Source organism: Brienomyrus brachyistius, chromosome 10, assembly GCF_023856365.1.
Source record: "Brienomyrus brachyistius isolate T26 chromosome 10, BBRACH_0.4, whole genome shotgun sequence".
In the NCBI taxonomy this organism is placed as follows: Eukaryota; Metazoa; Chordata; class Actinopteri; order Osteoglossiformes; family Mormyridae; genus Brienomyrus; species Brienomyrus brachyistius.
Genome location: NC_064542.1, coordinates 28782397 through 28804765, shown reverse-complemented (window position 1 = coordinate 28804765; position 22369 = coordinate 28782397). Strand labels below are relative to the sequence as shown.

At 50.0% G+C, this 22369-nt stretch overlaps 1 protein-coding gene across 1 annotated transcript; it reads left to right on the top strand.

Moving 5' to 3' along the window:
- The first annotated feature begins 1304 nt into the window (after window positions 1-1304).
- fgfrl1b (fibroblast growth factor receptor like 1b) lies at window positions 1305-21449 on the top strand. The gene is given in 9 exon segments (XM_049028946.1): window positions 1305-1656; window positions 1808-1917; window positions 11442-11584; window positions 11586-11715; window positions 18220-18300; window positions 18876-19154; window positions 19248-19601; window positions 19794-19999; window positions 20002-21449. Coding segments are annotated over 8 exon segments (1437 nt in total). The 5' UTR covers window positions 1305-1656; window positions 1808-1844; the 3' UTR covers window positions 20173-21449.
- Window positions 21450-22369: the final 920 nt, after the last annotated feature.

Genomic DNA, 22369 nt, shown 5'->3' with positions numbered 1-22369 from the left:
CTACTGCTTTCCAATATTTTTATACATAAAGTAATGACTGGGCAATTTTTATTGACCAGTCTGAGCACTGTATGTATGCAAGTGCAAAATTGCATGTATCATGTAGAACCATAACTACGATCAAAAAGTGTAAACTTAAAATCCAGTGATGTCTGGGTTCAACATAACTGGGACTAAAATCATTTTATTCACATACTGTTCCTTTTAAGTAGAACCATTGGATACAATCCAGTGTCCCTACTCAGTCTTTCCAGTAAAACCAGGCTAACGAACCATCTGAGGGTTAACGGGCTGTAAACCTACAAAATATTTATAAATGATTGATCCGGCCCAATACATAAGTGTCATTCTCAGAAACTAATCACTAAGCCAGGCAAACGGGTCATGACAACGTGCATTATACTGAGCGAATTCAAGTTTTTTAGGTGTTTTTACCATGTGTGCTGTTCACGCTGATGACGTGTACTCTTTAGGTGTTGGAGTTTAGTACCGAATGACAAGGCATTTTTCAATGCTCGATCGTATCTAAGCTGTTAGTTAGGGCGAGATACCAACTTATCATGTCAGCTCAGTGAGTTGGTTTCTTAAGGCTTCAGGCTTTTTGGCTCACTTAAATGGTGTATATCAGTGCAGGCCTTGGGACAACCAGGCCCCAGTGTCATCCTTTCACCAAAAATGTATATACAAACTATCCTTTCGCCAAGAAAAAAACGTTCCATGTGAGCTGTGTCTAAATACCACTGATTTTCTTTTTCAGTACCAACTACCACCATGTTTTTTATCCAGACTCCAGTAATTAGCATTGGTCCCCTTTCACTGGGGGGTATTGCCTATCGATCAGGGTGGCTCCTGGTTTACAGTATCAATATTGTCCGCTTTATGTGGATGCGCACAGATGAACTCAGTTGATTTGCGCAGTTGATAACCACCTGCTACGTACCATTTAACGCTGATTGTGGCAATCGGTTAACCCAGCTCCATCACGTTAACTGTATATGAGAAACTTGATTCATAATACACCGCACAGGTCTTAATTTGAATAGTATTGCAATGATGGCAATGACGAACTTCCTACACGCCAACCCAATTAACCAAAACTCAGAATGTTTTAATCATATTTAGAAAGCTAGAAACTATCGATCCGCGGAAAATCGGAGGCAATACCAAGACAAACGTGTGTGACATATCGCCTCGGCGCTGGTAAGTTCGCCGAGAGGGGGCGCTCACATCACGTCAGTCTGCAGGTGGCCCGTGATTGGTTAATGGGGACCCGCAAGTGTGCAGCTCGGCGGAGTTACTATGTATCCTGAAAGGGATGCTAGTGGGGTTATTCCGGCCAGGGAGCAGAGACGGCGAGGTTGTCCCGTATGTCACCGGGGCTGTTAGGTGGTTCATCACGGCAGGAGCGGGCGATTCGCATATTTACCCGCGGCGACCTGGGAAACACCGGCTGTACTGAATGATCAAGACCATTTAAAGCAGCTTTAGTGCTGTGATATGCACAGAGACGAACTCGGAATCGTATCCTGTAAGAAATTACTTTAATATTTGCTTGAATGTACGGTGCGCTCCCGACAGCATCTTCGTCATCATTAGCGGTATATGTGTACAGTGTGACTAAAAGCTGCTGGGATACGCGTCGCAGGTCGCCTGCATGTGAGTATGAACTCTAGGTTTGTTTCTATACAGCGGTGCCCGCAGGATAATTATTGTATGTAATTTATCAGATCTCTTGATGAATGTTAAACGCAATGTTATTTTCATCCTTCCACATTAATGCTTGGTGTTTGTTTTTTTTTAATTGCAGAAAGCAAGTCGCTCCGGAATAAGGGTATTTCAATCCGATGGAAGGTTTAGCGCTTTACCTATGGGTTTACCTATCGCTTCTGGTTCTGGTTCTGTCCAGCGAGGCCAAAGGTAAGTGTAACACCGGTAAGCTTGCGACTCAACTCACTACTGCGGGTCCCCTTGGCCAGACTGAGCGGGACCGAACTGTACCGAGCGGGACCGAACCGTAGCGAGCATTACCAAGCCGGACCTGTCTGGCGCTGGCTGCAGGGTTTGACTGCACAATAGCCCGCTTGTCTCTCCCGTCCCAGCTGGCTGCTGTTTCAGCGCACCGCTTTACTACCTTTCATTTGATTTGCAGGAAAGTTTTTTTTATTTTCGGAATAGACTCGTATTTTCCCAGACTGCGCTGCATGTAGACCAGCGTGCAAAAATATAATTCCTGTGTTTCAACCGATTTCACTTGAACTGGTGCCCTTGGTGACTTTATGTGTTTAGGGTTGCATTTATCCATATTAATTTTACAGACCTTTCATATACATAACACAAAAAAGAGAGAGAGAGGTGTACTGTGTAGTTTGAACTAATACTGCAGATTAATAGCGAAATAAGTGTATTAAAATAGCATGCATAGCCGTTTTATAATAACACTAAATTATGAAATATGGAATAGCATCCTATTTGTAGTATCTCATACCTTGGAATATTACTGAATGATCATAATAATGCCTTAAATTAGTAAGAAAAAATCAAAATGTAAACTAGACAGCCTTTTATTGGGGTGGAAGTGAGCCGCCAGCTGGAAGCGTTGGCTTATGCTTTTGACTTACGGGAAATGTTTTACCTCATACTCAAAGCGCAGTCTTTTTAATATTTGCGGTCATGTGCTAAATACATAAAACAGTTCTTTTTTGCCTGACAGTTTTATTTTGACCAGTTGAGTGTGAACCGTGTTTTAATAGCTTGTGTTATTAGGGCTTAAGTGTTAAAATCCCGGGACTTTTGAACACAGGCGCCGTTTTTCGTTCCCCGATACGCAGGTGGATCGTGCTTCTTCGGCTTTACACGGAATTAAAACGAAAAGCAGCCGAAATGCATGCAGCACACCTTAACTTCAGCAGCGTGACAGAGAATTCATGGGTTCAGTATTCCGAGTATTATTAAGGGTGTGGGGGGTTCACAATAAAGTGAACCAGCCTGCAATACACACCGACTCCCTTAATTCTGCCCCTAGACGCTGCACAAGTACCCAGACCTGTCCAGCCTGAGAGAAGGAGCCCTTTAAAGGATTGAGAAGTGTAATGAGCTACACGTGTGCCCTAGGTAGGGAACAGAGGGCCTTGTCTGCTGACAGCCCATGACCAGCGTTTCTTAGTGGCTTTTCAATTCTGCACGGTCAGCATTGAGCACCAAGGGCACATCTTCCCTTTTATCCAGGAGCCCAGCGCTGGCCGAGTGTCTCTCCTGCCAAGTTCAAAAGCGGTGGGAGCATAAATCATAGCGGGTCTCATGACACCGACTACCGGCGGAGTAAATCAGCCACATAGTCAGTGGGGGGCTGTGCCTTTGTCCTGCCAAGCCATCCAACTTCCTGTCCCTCGGAGACAGTCATGGGTCCCGCTCACCTCTTGGCTGGGTTCTGTGGGGCCATCTAAACACGAGAGAGGCTGGTGTGTGACTGAGTGGGGTAGGCCTCTGTGCCTGTGATCAGAAGGTTGCTGGTTTAAATCCCACCCTTGACAGAATAGTCATATTTCTGGTGGGCCCTCAAGCAAGACCCTTAACACCCAAAATATGCTATAGGGGTGGCGTAATAATGGCTGACGTTAAAGGAGAGCATGATGGGATATGTGAAAACTAAAGAATTCCAATGTGCCTGTAGTTGTGTAAAAGGAAAATAAAAGCACAATTTTCTTTTAAATTCAAAGTCCCTGTGAGAGAGAAATCATTTGAACACTTTTGCTCTTATATCATACGGATTCAGTGGCCTTTGCCTCCAGTATGTCAGTGTGTGTATATGATTCTTGTGAAGGGGCCCTGATAGGAAGTTGTTCTATCTGTATCATGTGATCCAGTTTAACTATAATTTGTTGTTATACAGAAACCGTGAGGTTTATCGTGGAGTTCGACCCTGGTAATTCATTCAAGGAGTAAATGTCATCAGGACCTTTGAACCACTGTTGTCTTGGCCCGTCATGGGTGTGTGCCAAGTATGGGGATCAGTGCCTTTGGTTCTGCAAAAGAGACCCAGACGGGCCTAGAAATGAACCCTGTTATGTGGGTGGAACTGTGATTGGAATCATATGACATGAGGGCAGGAGTGGAGGCGTGTGAGGCGGAGGGACGCAGCCACAGATGTATGCTGGATCGACCACCAGGGTTCGGGGCGCCATGACTGGGCCCCACCCACATGATCATTTGGGGACCTTCTCCTGATTCTTTTAAGGATACTCATGCACCATGCTCTTTATTCGGACACTGCAGGACAGCCATGCTGTGGTTGCAGGTTCTTGCTGCGAATGCCGGGCCAATAGGCACCCCAATCCCAAGCGCCCCCCACGCGGGCCAGCTGAGGTGATGCCCCGCCCCCTGCCACACGGTTGGATGATTCCACATTCCCACCCTCAGCCCGACAGGAAGTGTTCTCTCATATCGTCCTGGTGCTCAGGACCACAGTCATACTGTCCATCTACAACGGGTTTGGGCGCAGCCATCAGAAGGAAGCGTCAGCCGTTTTGAAGAGTTAAATGGTTTACGATAACAATCTGTATTCTTGCTTAGTGTAGTGTGAGCAGGGAGGGCCTGGGGGAGGAAGCGGTTTCCTTGACACTAATCTGTTGTTCTGGGTGGTCGGAGGCCCCACACATGCGATTGGGCCGACTCGGCTGGGTGGTCGGGACCTATGGCTGAATCAACAGCCTGGTAAATCATTACCCCTAGAAACAGCACCCCCCCACACACCTCATATCCGCTCAGCAGGTGTTCAGCTCCCTACTTCATTAGGCAGATAATGGAGGGAGGGGTACTGGAGGCGTTATCTTTATTCATTTACTGGAGGGGGGCATCTCAGAGCAGCACCCAGCGATGATGGGGGTGAATTGGTGGATTCCACTGGGGGTCCAGGTGGTGCCACTGAGCAGGGATTGTGGTTCCACTTTTAAGGATTGTTTGACTGCAGGGTTTGCAACTGGGTCAAAGCCGATAGCAAACCAAGTTAATGGCTATGGGCGTACCATATATCGGATAACGTATCGGTATTACCTGACGTTCTTTAAAAATCAAGACATCGGCATCGGTCCGATGCGTCAGTCTTGGCTGATATTATAGATGAAACTTAGAAGCACCACAGCGAAAAACACAACTACTAAAATAACAGAGCATTGATTTCGTTGACTCATTCGCCACTTAGTACCTTGCTACTGACTGAAATCTCACTGCACATTCACGTAAAGCTCGTAAGAAGTAATATCACCAACATCAGTTTCACTACAGAGTTGTGTGGCTCTGAGGTTGGCTGATTATTGGGGACGATGTGACTTGGCCCATCTCTGGCACTTAACCATCTCTCTATTTGACTCTCCCTGCCGGCCCCTGGAGGATGGGCTCCCCCTTTGAGTCTGGTCCCTCTCAAGGTTTCTTCCTTCTAGGGAGTTTTTCCTTGCCACTGTCGCCTATGGCTTACTCACTGGGGGCTTTGGGTGAGGATACTGTAAAGCGCTTTGAGACAATATAATGTTGTGATAATGCGCTATATAAAAATTAATTTGTTGTTGTTGTTGTTGGTTATCGGTAACATTAGACAAAATATCGGCGTTGGCCAAAATTTCCAGCATCACAACCTACGGCATCCCTCCACGACATCTCTAGCTGCCCTGGGATGCCTGAGATTTGGTGCCATCCTTCACCTCACATCACCTGGGTCTTTCCGGAGTAGCTGCTCCTCACTGGAGATGGAGGCCAGATCACGATCCAGCTCTGCCTGGGGAGGACAGCGATGTTCATCAGGGCAGATAGGAAGTGTCGATGCCAGAGATCTTTGGAAGCTCACAGAGAAGCTACCCAGGCGTGATGTGTATCGTGTTTAGTCTGTCTGGCGCTGCTCGGATATTCCAGTTATTTAATACAGTTTTGTTCCTGTGCTGTGCTTGGGGGATGTGACTGCATATGTGTTCTGAAATGTAACTGCTGGGAGGATGTGTTTTATGAGGAAAATGGCTGTTGGATGGGAAAGACGTTTAAACATCCATTCATCTTCTGACCGCTAGGAAGGGAGAAGTCTGGAGCCTATCCCAGGCGGCAGAGGCCATGAGGCTGGGGTATGACTCTTTCACAGGACATAGACATGCACGGGACACACACACATATTATGGGCAGTTTAGATACACCAATTGGTCAACATAGATATCTTTGAGCAGAAGAAGCAACTTTGAGAATTCATGGGAAAACCGTCAGTTTAAACGTGAACGCCTGAATTCTCCCCAGAAGCCAGCGTACAGGAGCTTACAGGAGCAGCAGGTTCTGGGTGGTAGGAAGGTGGTGTTCATGGGTCCAGTGTTGAGGCGGTCACCGGAGAAGGGTGTGCCTCGTGTGTGCGTGTGCGTACGTGTGCGTATGCGTGCATGCATGTGCACGCGTGTGTGGCTGCTGGGCGAGGCGTCGATGATACTGCAAAGGAATGCCAGTGAGCATCAGTCTGGTCCTGCATGAATGAAACCCAACCCTGTTCTCCCTGCTTTCATCTCGCTGAACATATTTCCCTATCCGCCGTTGTTTCCTTATCCGTTGCCGTTGACGGTGCCAGGCTGCCCCAGTGACGCCTTTGTAATTTGAAAGGGCCCCCACTGGAATTCCTCTGCACAAACACGGCTAGTGCAGTGGGGTGTGACCTGGGCTCCGCGGGGTCACGGATGTGTCGTACCTGTTTGCTCAGGTGGGTCTGTATCTGTGGGGGCGGAGGGGGGGGGGGGGCAGTCGCCTTTCTCTCCCATTGTCCTGCACTCTCCCATGAACAGCACCGGGGCCAAATACCTCGGCACACACAGCAGAGGTACACACTCCGAATAGCCTCCTCGCACAACACCACTGGGGGTGTGGATTACTGGCCCTTTAAAATGACCCCCACCTCATACACCCTTTAGCCCACGGAAGGCCCCATATTCTCGGTTTTAAAGGGTTTCGATGAAGCCGAACCTGATCGTCAGATGGCATGACTCACCGGGACCCACAGCTGTCTCAGCGCTCAGGGGCCCGCAGGTCGGCATCAGGTCCATGCAGCCGTTTGGATCTGACACTAGTGAGAAGTGAACACTCTTTGGGGTGGATCCTCCAATTAACAGCGCCATCGAGGCTAATGAATCGGGGAATCAAGAGGCAATGAGGAGCACAGAAGATGGGTGGGTGGAGACCTCGGCACGGAGAACAGTGGGGGGGCTGCCCTGGCATTGTGCCCCTTTCTTCTCTGATGTAAAGGGCAGTGGATCGAGGGCATGACACTGCATCCAGTGTGATCATGGCTCCGCCTCCTACACCTTTCTGGCTGTTCAACTGGTTTCCTGGTTCATTTTTGATGTGGATTGGGAGGGGCCGGTTCCGTGCACGAACATGTGACCTGCTCCAATTAATTATAGCTAGGGGAAGTTTAGCATCCAAGGATTTCAGGTTCCCTATGATGTGCCCTCTGATGCATGATGGGACAGTGTCAGGGGTCACCCGGAGGTCATCCAGTAGGATCAGCGATAACATCGGAGCCGGTGCCTTGCCCATCCTCCCCAGCTATCTCTGCCCAGGGATCAGCAGAGGACGGGCAGCCTGGCACCTCTGCAGAGATACCATGTTGTGTCTACTGTCGCTATCAGGAAATGTAAACAGGAGGCTGCCAGGTAGTGAGAGGAAGCAGGGAGGGACTATAAGGGGAGGAATGGGCCGGACAAAAGGCAGGAAGTGGGTGGGTCTGAGCAGGATGGAAGGTGGGAAGTGGGTGGGTCTGAACAGGATGGAAGGTGGGAAGTGGGCCGGTCTGAGCAGGATGAAAGGTGGGAAGTGGGCGGGTCTGAGCATTTCAAAAGGTGGGAAGTGGGTGAGTCTGAGCAGGACGGAAGGTGGGAAGTGGGCGGGTCTAAGCAGGACAGAAGGTGGGAAGTGGGTGGGTGAGAGCGTGATGGAAGGTGGGAAGTGGGCAGGTCTGATCAGGACAGAAGGTGAGACATGGGTGGTTCTGAGCAGGATGGAAGGAAGGAAGTGGGTAATTCAAGCAGGATGGAAGGTAAGAATTGGTTGTGTCCAAGTGGGATGGAAGGCAGGAAGTGGGCGGTTCTGAGTGGTATGGAAGGAACCGAGCGAGCAGAACCGTGCAAGACATTGCGCAAGGTTCAACAGTCATTTTCATAACACACATGACAGACCCACTGACCAGTTGGGGACGTGTTCTGATGGGACAGGGTCCTCGTGCAGGGGTCTCAATCAAGCACAGAGGGTGGGGGTCCTCAGATGAAAGGCCCAGAGTGGGGGTGGGGAGCGTATGTGTGTGTGCACTCTACAGCCCACACTCTCCTCGCTCTGCTGGTTCTAAAGAGAGAGACTCCCACTGGGTGTGTAAGTTCAGAAAACAAGGACAAGCTTGTGTGACCTGTGTTGGGGGGGGGGGGGGTTTCTCTTTATTTTATTCCATACAGTGAGGGGTGGGGTGAGGCTGTGTATTCTCTGATATGAAACCGCGTGCAAGGGGAGATGGACTCACGGGTGCGAGGGTGGGCGGAGGTGGAGGAGGAATGCGGGTCACCTCTGCAGAGAAGTCAGGAGTTGGCAGCTTTCCAGTGCAACGGCGTCTCCCATGGGGGGGGGGGGGGGTAGGCATACGGCAACATAGAGTTCGATTGTCCTCTCAAGTGCCTTCACGCCCCCCCCCTCCTCCACCCAGTCAACCACAGCACCTCCATCTGCCAACAGGTTTTGGGGGCCGTGGGAGCAGCCAAGGGGGGGCTTTCCCGTCCTACTCCCCACCCCGCCTGTCATCTGCCATGGGGTGTCCCGCTGCCCACTTGCCATGTTCACACGCTCCGTGGCGGGGCTGTAAGTTAGGCAGACGGCCCCTCCGCCCCCCCCCTCATCTCACCCTACGGGCATAGAGGACCCGGCAGGTCGCATGTTTGCCCACTCGCTGGCTCATCTGTGTGTGTGGGGGGGGGGTGATCTAGGTTACTCCAATAAGACCACGCTTGGATGGCTTGTGTTGATTGGCCATTTTCTGTGCCACAAGCAAATCGGGGGGGGTTGGCATTTACCGCCATAAAAACATATCAGTTGATGAATCTCTGCATCGGTATCTAAGTCTGCTCATAAATAACCTCAGTCGCTGCCACAATTTTAGACCACAAAGGTAGAAGTGCATCCCGCGCACCCCGCACGCAGATGTGGGATTCCCTCAGACGGCGCTATCTCACTGTAACACCCCACAATCCACTTCTGGACCTGGCAGTTAACGGCAGACAATTATTTAAGCTGCATGGTATCTTTACTGCTCATATTCCCAGATCCTATTTTATGAATGTACTTTATTACAGCCTCTGATTGGCCAGTGAGGTGCCGCTGTTGTAGAAGGTCCTGGAAGGTCCCTTGTAACACCCAAACATGGGTGTGGATCCAAACACCTCCTGACATCGGTGACTCCTCAGTCCCAGAAATGTGTCCTGTTGCTACAGCACTGAGAATATTTTCAGGGAAATAAAAGAGAAATCCTTTCGGTCCAATGCTCAGGAATGTGCTGTAATTTAATTCCAGCACTAAAAACAACTCCAGTTATTTTTTTTTTTCCCTTTCTGAGTTTCTGGCATTTTCCTGGATGGCAACCAGCAGTTCCAGGTGAAAACACTTCAATCTGGCTGAGAGGCGGGAGAGGAAGGGGAGGGAGAAAGAAAGTCAATTTGCAAAGTTTCATTTTTCAATTTCCATAATTTTGGCAGCTCTCGTCCAGTGAAGAAACAGGAGGGGGGGGGGGGGGGCTGTCCAACACATACACACACACCCACGGTGGATTAGGGGGGACTGAAGAAGGAGCCACTGTCCTCCACTGGACTCCAAGGGTAAAAAGGCTTTTATACAAATACAAAAACAAATACAAAATCAAATACAAATACAGCAACAAATACTAAAACAAATACAAAGCTTAAGGAGCAATAAAAAATTTTTGGTAAAGAAATTTTGTCTTACCTCAAGGCGTAAAAGCAGTGCTAGAAGCGTGACCTCGGGTAGTGCTGTGGAGAGAATGGCAATCCTGAGGCATTTCGGCCTCAAACGGACAGCAGGGAACCCCGGTAGCCAAGCGGTTTGTTGTTTTAGCCGAGGAACCTGGAGTCGGGGTGCGAGAGAGGGGCAGGGCTAGAGGAAAGCGGCGAGCCCGAGAGGCTTATAAAGACGCCTCGCTAGTTGCAGTTTAGGGTGTGTGAGGTGCCTGTGTGCTATACCCTGTTTGTTTGCTTTTCTGTGCAGTGAATGAGATGTTTGAGGAACATCAGGCAGAATGAACAGGACAGCATCATTAGTCATTTCTGAAAGGAGGGATTCATGTGTTGAATGACTGGTCACTGCAGACCCACGTCATCCTAGGCGTAAATCAACAAGATGGGCGACCAATTAAGTAGCCATCTAATTACCCGGCATCAAATTATGCATTACTGCTTAAGTAAAGACTTCTTATTAATTATCACTATGCCGGTGCTTAAGTAAAGACCTGTTATTATGACTATATCAGTGCTGAAATAAGGACCTGTTACAAACTGTCATTATATCAGTGCTTAATTAAAGCCTGTTACTATCAATATGTCAGTGCATAAGTAAAGACCTGTTACTATCACTATGTCGATGCTGAAATAAGGACCTGTTACTGTCCATCCATCCATCCATTTTCCAATCCGCTTATCCTACTGGGTCGCAGGGGGTCCGGAGCCTATCCCGGAGCTATGGGCGACCTGTTGATAACTCTCACTGCGTCAGTAAATACTTGACACTAAGGACACTTCCCCTGCTAAACATGAACCCTTTTTGTGACAGAGACAGGTTGTCCCTCCAGTGACCCCCCCCCTGCAGGAGGTCCCCTGTACTTTTGGTATAGTACTTTCAGTACTCTCTCTTTCCCATTGTCTTCCGGTCAAGTTCCAGTACCTAAAGTATCAAACCAGCTGGGGTACTTTGTGGGTACTTCATTACTTAGAGGGTGGACTTGCAAACACGTTCTTTGTTAACTGATTATGCAAAAAACCTGCCTCTGAAAGACAATACAACCGGCGTCTTGAAAAAAACTTACATGCTTAGAAAACAACAATAAAATAGGTAAATAAAAGTAGTAATGATGGGCGTGTGAACAAATGAAGAGAACCAAACTTTAATTGCAATCTAGTTGAAAGAACAACAAAAGGTACAACATAGATTCAACAAGATAGTTGAAAGATACAAGATACTGCAACATGAAATAAAGTATTTTGTATAATAAACTAGGACAGTGTATTGGGAATTGGTATTTGAAAATGTCCAAATATCACGATGTGATTTTGGTGTAAGAAATTTATGTCACGTTATGTATTTTTACGCAACTGTTACTGTGTCATTGCAGCGCCTGTCATTCGGCAGAGTAAAGGGCTTTTTTGTTCGCTGTATTCCAGGCCCGCCTCGGATCAGCCGTCCGGTGGAAGAGAAGCATGTCGTCCGGTTGGGACACACCGTGCGCCTGCCCTGCCCTGTGGATGGAGACCCCCCACCCCTGGTACTCTGGGTGAAGGATGGTCGCAATGTGAACCGGGGCTGGGGGCCGCTACCGCATCCTGAGACGGAGCCTGAAGATCAGCCAGACAGAGGCCGCCGACGCGGGCATGTACGTGTGCCGCGCCACCAACGGCTTCGGAAGCCTGGCGCTCAACTACACCCTGGTCATAGTCGGTGAGTGCGCTCCGCTCTCCCGAAGGTGCGTTATGCTGCGTCGCAAGTGCCTCCTGCTGCCATCAGAAAGTCTGCAGAGCGGGCGAGGGCTCAGCCTCCGGGGTTGCATTCTGCTGGATCATGTTTGACTTGACAGGCAGAGTTGGCAGCCTAACACTATTCAGCGAATATGGTTTCATTTACAGGACACAAAATAAGTATGTACAAGTGTGCATTGTGTAAATGAGAATTTACGGCTAGTTTGCCATATAAAAGAGGTAGAGTTTGTTGCTCGGATTTCACGTTGAGTGCAGAGAACAAAGGGCCTTTTTCACCTGAGTGTCTGTCACACATATGTGTACCGTGGAGGAGCAGCACTTGTTTACCGCACATGTAACCCAACACCATGCTTTTCTGCATTTCCCCTCCGCTCCCTCCAGACATATTGGGAACCTCGAAGTTGATGAATGTGTTAAGCGTGCCTGAAAATGCGGGTTAAGCAGCGAAGCATCTGCTTGATGTGGCCGAGCAGCGCTGTTCTTCCCGCTGGTGACGACGCTGTGTGAAAGGTCTATGCCATGCCTGTCAGAGTGTGGAAGAAGTGTGTGGGGAACCCAAGGCCTGCCCTAGTACAGAAGAGTGATTTGGGGAAGCGCATGGCTGCTCAAATATGGAACAAGGATGTAGAGAAACCAAAACTGACTTTAGGACTAAAGAATGATTTGGGAACCCAATGCCTACTCGAGTACAAAAGAAGGGTTTGGAGAACCCAAAGCCTGCTTGAGTATAGAAGAATGGTTTGGGGAACCCAATGCTTGCGATAGTGCAGAAGAAGGGTGTGGAGAATCAATAGCCTTGTCCAGAGGGGTGGTCCAAAGGCTGGTTGTCCAGGCTTTCCTTCCCTCTGCTCTTTGTGTTTATTTTTGAAACACATCCCCCACAGCTACGTCACAAGGAAATGATTATATTAGCAGCGCACAACCATTTAGCTAGGAAAGAATGCAGCCGTTTCGAACAGACTTATTTTCAAGTTTCTATTTATTTTAAGTAGATTCATTTCTGAACATTAGCTTTTATACAAACCAAACAGCCGTGCTAAGAGCTGGTCATTCAGTGAAACGAGAGGCGGTTTCTCCTGCCCTGCTCTCTCTCAGGTCTTCTTGAACCCTCGGCGTTAGCTTGGAACATCATGTAAATGTTCTGCCGTTAACTGCAGGGAAATGCACCGGGGGGGGGAGACACTCGGGTGACTTCAGGGAGATTCGTCAGTGTCGGCTGTTCTCAGGTCACAGCTTCTTAGGGGGCAAGCTTGGGCAGGTCTAACGTCTTAGCGGAGCTGCCAGCCCCTGCTGAAACAAGGAACAAAGGATACGCAGCGCAGCCCGTCTGTCCGTGTTCAGAGTCCCGCTTGTCCCTCTGTCACGCGTGACTTCATTAGTCACTGACTAATTAATCGCTTCACAACAGATTAGGAAGAGGTGGGCAAAATGACAAACAGTGCGTCTTCGAAAGCCAGATGATTTTCAGCTAGTCGGCAGACGCGCATTTACCGAAGGAGAGCAGCACAAGCTTAGAGGTGACCACCGTGGACTTCTCTACTGGCTGGGTAACCCTACATCCACACAAAGGAGTTCAACGCTCCAAGATTGCCTCGCGACACACTTACTTGGCAAACTGCTACAAGGTGACCTGCGAATGAAGCAGTACCAAACTGAGTCAGGTCAGGCTATGTGCCTTATTTTAGGGTGCGACTCTCTTTTTGAGTGCCTGGAGGTCTTGGGAGTCTTGCCCCTCAATGGAGCAAGGTCTTCAGCTCCTCCAGCAGGAGCCTGAGGGAGGTGGTGACACAGCAGTCTGGCTGGCTCGCGGGATGCAGGGGGCAGTAGCTAGAGCCTCTGGCTTCAGCCCAGCAGTATAAACCAGAAGTAGCTACTGTGATTCTCCACAGGACACCACCCCGGAGTTCAAACGGCTGGTCCAGAGGTGGACCTGTGCTGTGTTCTGTTCGTCTTTAGTGGGGGGGGCATGCGTCCTGTCCTGTATCCTAGCCAACACCCCCTCACCTGAAGCTAACTATAAAAAATTACTTTGGGGGAGCCAATTTTAACCCAGGGTGAGACGAAGGTTTAAGCATAACGTCCATTCTGGTCTGTACTACACATGTGCTGGTTGAGGTGGGGGGGGGGGGGTATTTGTCCCGCGTTTCAGCAATAAAATTGATGAATAGGTCACTGTGGTCATACCCCCTCAGCCTCCCTCTGCTGCCCGCTTGGAAATGCAGTGACTCAGCTTTCAGCAGTGTTATCCAAACGTTTGGGGTGAACCGCTCGCAGGATTACTTTTCCTTCAGCCGAGAGAAAGGGGAATATTTGGATTTTCCTGAAGTGAGGTGCTTTTTCCTGGGCCCCTCCCACCTCGAGCCGTTCTAGCTGTTTGCCTTCCGGACCATGAGGATCCTGGGCGGCACACAACCCACTCCAGGCCGTCTGCAGCTCGATCGGTTTCTCTCCCTGCAGGAAGGTCACTTCATGACTAATTCTGATAACAGACAGATTGACACAGAGCTCAGCGTCGGACCCAGATCCCTCACAATATCCGCCTCTCCTTTGTGTTACTGTAGGGCGAGTTCAAAGCGGAAAGCACATATGGGCACAAATTAATTCATGCTTGCGAGACCTGGTAAAAGGCAAGAGGGGATGAAAGGATGTTTTGATGAAATTGAAACCATTCCCAAACGCAGCACGGCTTCGCCATCGCGTGCCGAGCGAAGCAGCAGGCAAACTTCGGGAACCCGAAAATACTCACGAAGAACCTGAGCGGCTTGGTGATGGTGCCGGGACAGTGTGTTTACGTGGGAGGCTGGCGGCAAGGTGGCGCTGCAGGACAGGGTGGCTGCAGGACAGGGTGGCTGCAGGACATAGTGGCTGCAGGACATAGTGGCTGCAGGACAGGGTGGCTGCAGGACATAGTGGCTGCAGGACAGGGTGGCGCTGCAGGACAGAGTGGCTGCAGGACAGGGTGGCTCCAGATTACCCAGCTTTATTTTTGGTGTACCTTGTTTACGTAGGCGGGACTACATTTAGCGTCGCTGCTGCTATTAACGTCAGGCCTTCAGGAGCCAGGGGGGGACCCCCCAAACATGAGCCCTTTTTGTGACAGAGACGGGTTGTCCCTCCTGTGACCCCCCCCCCCACCGCGAGAGGTCCCCCTCCCAAAAAATGCATCAATGACTTTTAATTAAAAGGGCAGGAACTCAAACAGTCCACCTCCTAGCGAAGAATGAGAGGAGCTAAATAAGTAAATAAGCGAGGAGGAGGAGGAAGACGAAGAAAAGGTTGGGCGATTTCCGCCTGGCTTGCCACATGGCTGTTAGAGAAAACCACTAATGGTCTTATAAAAGATAGGAGAGCCTTCTAATTACCCCCCACCTCCCATGGCCCGCTGCATCTCCCAGACTGCTTGTGTGCTACAGCTCTCTAATTTGCCCCCCAGTCTCGCCTGGCACCAAGCGACACTGGCATTTAGGAGACGTGTGCCCTGCCCAAAATAGCCCTCGGCAGGCCGGCCGCTTCGGGGCCCTGCCTCTTTCCAGCGCTGTGCCTTTCCAGGCGTGGGTTACCCTCCTCGTTCCACGGCATCGACCGGCCACAGAGACAGCTGCTACGTAGCCTCCTGCTTCGTGCCGCTTTCATATAGCACCTTTCCGGCAGGCGGATCCAAGGGGTGGCCAAAGCTTCCCCTAGTAAATACATGGCTACCCCTGTTGCCCCCCCCCCCACCCCCCACATCAAAATAATCAAAACAAAATATGAATTAATTTATTTTCTAAACAGAACCTTAGAAGAGACCTCCATAAATATATCTGGTTCCCGACTCTATGATCAAAATATACCGGTGAGAGCAGAAAGGATACCCTTATCAGGAGGGCCATAGATTCCATCTCTTCAGGTCGTACTCCTGTGCGACTGGCCTACTGTACATCGAGGGATCAGGCCTTATGGAAGGATGGTGCATACAAACGCCAGGAAATGATTCACCTCATGCAGAGTAACAGAAGCTGAGCGTGGAAGGCTGAACTGAAGTTCAGGTCACGCCTAGGCTACCGTGATTTTCACCAAGCGACCATTTCCCTTAACGACCTAGTCGTCGGAACGGAACTCGCTCATTAAACGAGTTGCGGTTGCACAACTTTGTAGTATGCTGGGTCACAATTAGCATCACCGGATGGAACAGGAAGCCACACGTGGCCTCTGCACTGCCGAACCAAGCGCTGTACACTTTCTCCTGCTCGTCGGCGTGAACCTCTCTGCAGCACGGGGCACCTGCACCGCGTCTGCCACTCCTGAGTGCGTCTGTCACCGTGTCGCACATCAAACTGCCGGACATGTCGAATATTCGCCGGAGCGTGTAACCTTCTATTGCCATATAAAACCCACACAGCTCCTCTTACGCTCCTCTCTCAGGCTGTACTGGAGGTGTAGGAGGATGAGTGTAGGCTGGTCTACACAGACTGCTGTGTTGCTGATTTGCCATCAGAGTTTCCTGTTTTTTTTTTACAGTCTGGTGGTTACATGTTTTTAAAGTTGAGCCGTACATTCGACGGGCCCCCTAGTGGCAGAAAAACACCATGATCGTGACTCCTATTGCACAGTCATGGTGCCGGTCAGCAGGCTAAGATGACATCAGCGCCATAACAAGGCTCCCACTGAAGCCCGCCAGCTGTATATGGCCCCCGATTCCCTGATGCCAGCAGGTTCACAGTGGAAAAACAGGGAGGGAGGGGCCCGCCACAGCAGGGGTGGCGAAAGCACCCGCCTTCGTGCACGCATCCACTCTCCGAATCTCTGCCTCTCCCTGCCAGCCGCGGATTGTCACGTGACACAGACGGCCAGCAGAAACGGTAGCTTCAGCACACGTGCTGTTTGGGCTTCAGGGGAATGTAAAATGGTCATTATGGCGGCAGACATCAGCCCTTGGCGGTATGATGTCAGCCGAGGTACCGAGGACACAAAGCAAGGTGTTTTGGTGCACTGCCCACAGAGGAGCATCTCTGAGGCTTGGACAAGGAGCCAGGACTTCAGAGGAAGCCTAAACTTCGTTACATGTCAAGGAGAGACACGGAAAACATGTGTCAGGGATCGAAGATTCTTCTAACCCAGACATATTGTGGGATTTTGGATTTCTGTGCCTGATCGCGGTCACTGTGATAAAACAGACTTTTTAATCTTTTTCACTTGGAATATTTTAACCTCCAGTTACATGCAGTGAGGTCAGATCAGAGGTAGGCGTCGTGCCTAAACAGACCAGCCTTTTTAAAGGGCACACCAGAGCCCGATTCTCCCGACACCGAACACAGGGGCTGTTGATTCAGGAAAAGCCTCACACAAGCCCGTCTCTGAGGGGTGCTTCTCGGGGGGCGGGGGTTCAACACGCAGCGCCGCAGCCCAAGCACGGCGCCCTTCGCGTTACAGGCGCCTAATTGGCGTCCTGCTCAGGGTTATGTCAACATGGGCCTTGTTTTAAACAGCGCGGAAACTCGAGAGGAGCAACAATATCAGGTCTGTTTGTCCGGCCCCTAGCCAGCCCTATAAAAATAATACAACCGTTGGCTGCTTGCGGTTCCCACACAGCCGTAAAACTTTACCCCAGGAGGTAAAGACACACCGGGCTTTGTGCCGTCACACGCCGCTGGCGTGCCCCCCATCCTGGGCCCCCCCCCGCCAGGTCCCAAAGGACCACAAGTAAACTGCTCTGGCCTTTAAAACACACACCTACTTATCGCCTCCCCTGCGGAACAGCTTGTAAAGATCCCAATGTGTAATAGTAGGTTTTCAGGACAAATGCATTTTCGTATGATGAGAGGCTTTTTGGAAAAACAATTAACCCTTTTAGTTTTGTATAAAAGTGGCCACAACAGGGTTCTTTGACCCAAAATTTAAAGGGTTAATTGTGCTCCCAAAAGCCTCTCATCATACCACACTGTTTGGCTGTCCCTTAAACTGTCCAAAAAGTAGTTGGAAAAAAAAGATAAATAAGCAAATAACTTTAGGACTTTTCTGACTGGTTTCTTTTCAGATTGCATGTTAGCAGAGGGAGGGAAAAGGGGGAATCAACGGAGCCTGGCCTCCTTCACGTAAAACAGTGCTGGAGCTTGTCAGGAGAGCTACTCAGGATGCCGCCAAGCCTAGATAACAAATGTAACCGTTGTTTTCCTTCTCGTTATGCAAGATATCTTAAAACCTCACTCATTTGTTGTCATACCAAACATTTCTTACGTAGGGATGTAAACGATGACCGGGGGGAGGAGGTTGATACAGGCAGGTTAATGTTAGCCGCCTGCGAGGAGCGTTTCGACGCCTCGGTTGGTGGGGAGGCCAACTCTCATCGGGACTTGGCGGGGGCCCTGCTGGGCTTCCCGCTGGGGGCATCTGTGTGATCTGTGTCTGGGGCCGTGTTGCTTTTATGTGTTCTACCCCCCCCCCCCCCCAGCCACAATATCATTCAACCTCTTGCTTTATCTTTCAGGCGACTCCGCAGACACCCAGGCCAGCCCATTAGAGCCCAGCATCGAGCTCCCGCAGCCGGGCCCCACGCAGCAGCCCCTGGGTGAGGCCCCCCAGACCGACTGCCCCCCCCCCCCCCAGACAAACAGCGACAGTGCTTATCACAACTCAAACCACACATTTGCATGGGATCCCCTGTTGGCCACAAATAGTGACAACAATAAATATTAAATAGACACATTCCTTGTTTAGAAGATGCTGAAGCAGCATGTTCAGCTAACCAGCTAGTTAGCTACCGTCTTCTGACTGAACTTACTAACTGTTGTTAAAGTTACATGCAACACTGAAGTGGTCATATCCCACGAAATGAAAGAAAATCGACGTCAGGAAGTCTCTAGCAGGAAATTTGCCCGAGCTGACTGGTTTCTTTAGCACAGATGATGCTTCGCCTGTCGAGGGTGTAGCAAACTTTACAAACACTGAGTGGGTGGGGGTGTAGCTTTGGCAGGCTGTGGGCAAAGTGACTTTTTGAGTGGGATCCCAGAAACCCCGAACCCTTAGTTACAGGAACACAACCCTCCGGAAGTGTAACATGAGACACAGTTATGTTGCACGAAGGTTGCCAGCTCAGTTAGTGATGCCCCTCTCCAAGCGCCGCTTCCTCATCTCCCTCGGCAGTGAAACCGCGCTTCAGCCTACCCGCCAAGATGCGCCGGCGAGTCCTGGAGCAGCCGGTGGGCTCCTCGGTACGACTCAAGTGCCCGGCCACTGGAAATCCGGAGCCCGTCATAACGTGGTGGAAGGACCAGACCCGGCTAGCAGGTCCCCGCCCGGGCCGCCGGCCGCAGTGGACCCTCACGTTGAAGAACCTGCAACCACAAGACAGCGCTAAGTACACCTGCCACGTCTCCAACGCGGCCGGGAACATCAACGCCACGTATAAAGTGGACGTCATTGGTGAGTTTGCCGTGATTTCCCGCTACTGGTCACAGTCATTGCTTTGCTATCATTGGACAGTTTTCTTACTGGCTGCCCACCCCCCTTCTCCAGAACGTACCAATTCCAAGCCCATGTTGACAGGCACCCACCCGGTCAACACTACAGTGGACTACGGGGGTACTGCCTCCTTCCAGTGCAAAGTGCACAGCGACGTCAAGCCTGTCATCCAGTGGCTCAAGAGGGTGGACCCAGGCATGGAGGGGGGCCACAACTCCACGCTGGAGGTCGGGGGGCAGCACTTCATGGTTCTGCCCATGGGGGAGGTGTGGTCTCGGCCCGATGGGTCCTACCTGAACAAATTGGCCATCGTCAAAGCACGTGACGAGGACGCTGGGATGTACATCTGCCTGGGCGCCAATACGATGGGCTACAGCTTCCGCAGTGCCTACTTAACCGTGCGGCCGGGTAAGTGTGGGAAAGGTGGACCTCAGTGGGCTCCTGCACATTCTGAAGTTACACACAGAGGTTGTCTTTACCGATAAATCTGGAAGCTAATTGTTCATGGATAGCTATAATCATAAGCTTAGCTAAGTGAGCAGGTTTATTGGCAGGTGTGGATCTGCCTACTTTCTGAAGACCTCCTGTCTCCCGGCTCAGACCCCCAGGTGGAGAATACGGTGACCCCCCCACACCTGAGCTCCGGGCTGCCCTGGCCGCTCATCATCGGCATCCCTGCGGCCGCCCTCCTCATGGTGGGCACCATCGTGCTCTGGCTCTGCCACACCCGCCGTCACCACGGCAACCTGCCGCCGCGTGGTCCTGCCCCCCGTTCACCGGGACAAGGACCCCATGGGCTGCGCGGACCCCAGACTACCCAAACCAGAGACTGTTGGGTGTGGGGTCCGCCATACCGGGGGGGGCCCCCAAGGTCTACTCCAGAGTGTACACTGACATGCACACCCACACGCACACACACACGCACTCCCACGCCCACACGGATGGCAAGGTGCACCAGCATTTCCACTACCAGTGTTAACCCTGCCCACCCCTTGACCTCACCCTCACACCTCTGCTGTCCCTCTGACCCCTGACCTCATGATGGGTGGAGCTCAGGACAGCCCGCCCGGTCCTGCAAGTCTGACCAGGACCTGAACGGACACCTAAAGGGTCACACCCTGAGAGGTCAGTTGGGGGTTAGGCTGCTTCCTGTGTTGATGAATCCAAACAGAAAGTTTTGAGTTGTCTCAGGGCTGGGATACATTCTCGCAAGTGCTTGATTCTGACGTGTTATTTTTCCCCCAGAATTGCACCAAACCCAGGAGCTGAATGAAATGTTTAGTTTCTTTGTGCCTCACAGACAATCGGTGCCCTTGATGCAGAAATGTTCTATTAATTGTTCTTGTTACGAAAAAAGCTGTGTGTGTCTAAATCAGGTTCGTGCATTAAATGCCACGTAAAGTGTTTTGTAATCTGGAAGCTGTGACTGCGATCGGTCCCTTCACCTGTTCATGGTGGGGTGCTGGGGGGTGGCACCTAAACAGGGGAACGAGGAAGCAGGACGGAGCCTTTGATTCTAACCCCCCCCCCCCCCCCCCAGAAGTTTCCAGATGTACCCAGTTGTGTCTGATAAATGCAGTATTACCAAATTGCATATTCTGTGACTGAAGTGCCATTTTCTCACACGTTAAAGGTATATAAAACTGTATGATATACAATTCTTATTAGATTTGTATTTTATTTAAAGTTTTGGGACATATTGTATTTTTATATCTGCTGTTATTAGATATCAGTCTATTTTGTTGTCTTTGTTTTTTCAGAAATAGGAAACGGATATGACCATGGGTGTAAATTATGGGGAGATGGGGGGGTTGTAACCAAAACCAACCAATACAACCCCGTGGACTCCCTTAAATGGGTGGAGACCTCAACCCCTCCCCCCAACACTCAACCCAAAGCTATGCCCTTGGATATGACAGTGATGTCTGTCATTTTGTTTAAAAACAACTTTTCTGGACCAAAGTCTGATGTTACAGCTGTAAAAACTGAGCGGTGAATAAGATGTGAAATTAACGGACATTTTTATGCCGTTAAAGGTTATTTATTGTGTTTGAGAGTCGCTGTATGTCGCGTTCATGCTCAGTACTTCTTACCTGCAGTCTGCTTTAGGTTCAGAAGTCTGTCACGGGCATTAAAGCCTCTCAGAGGCTCTTGATGTTACTAATGGCTTGTAGCACAATCCCACCAAGAAACACACTGTTTGTCTCTCAGCATTGCACATGAGATATTTTTCTAATAAAAATCTTTTTTATTTCCGGTCTTATTCCTGTTGTCTCTGATTGCAGGTGATCAATCGGTCTACAGGCCTAGTATTACTACGATTAATAAGAAACCATGCAAATTAAACACAAACACGTAAAAAACTGAACATATCCTTGGCATCCGTTTGCTTGTTTGCGGTGTGCAGTAATAAAGTCGATACAGTTCACTAAGAAGATAGCGTGTGTCTGTGGGATTCGCCATGCTACGGATTCCCTGGGCAAGAGTTTCCTCCTCCAGTGTTAGTCTAACCTAGTCAGGCGTAGGAAAGTCACGCTGTGGTCTTAGAGGATAAATATTACCAAAGGCGCGTTAGGAGTATCAAAAGAAGGCAGATTTACAGGGAGGCTGCACACTTCATTCTGTTTTCCTGAGGAAGAGTGAGCCACCCAGCTACAGCTTCCAGCTGACCTTAACTGCGTGGGGATAGAGGCTCTGGATGAAGGGGGCTTTAGAGAAAGTCTCTGTGTCTGTGTGTGTGTGATGAGAAGCTTTCCGATGGTTCTCTTTGGTGGCCAGTTCAGTCCATCCAACGACCCCCCCAGTGTTGACGTGAACCGGTGACTTTGCCCGTGCTGTACAGCCTTCCGTTAAACAGTCATAATTCTGTCCTCCGTGTTCGGTTCAGCCTTCGAAGTGGGTACGTGCTGGTCAAGAACTGCTGGGGTGTGGAAAAACAAATAAAAAAGCGTATGTTTAACATACACAAGAAAAATGTAAGGAACCACAGCAAAATTTTCAGTTTCACTCAGTTTATGGATATGCTTCTGCGTAAAATACACATTTTTTTTGCAAACTCCAGCCTGGCTCTTCTCATTGATGAAGGGCTTCTTCCTTGCTTTATGGGTCTTCAGTCCTGCTACCAGGAGCCTCTTCTGAACTGTCCTATCAGAGCACTCCACACCACTTAAGGTTTC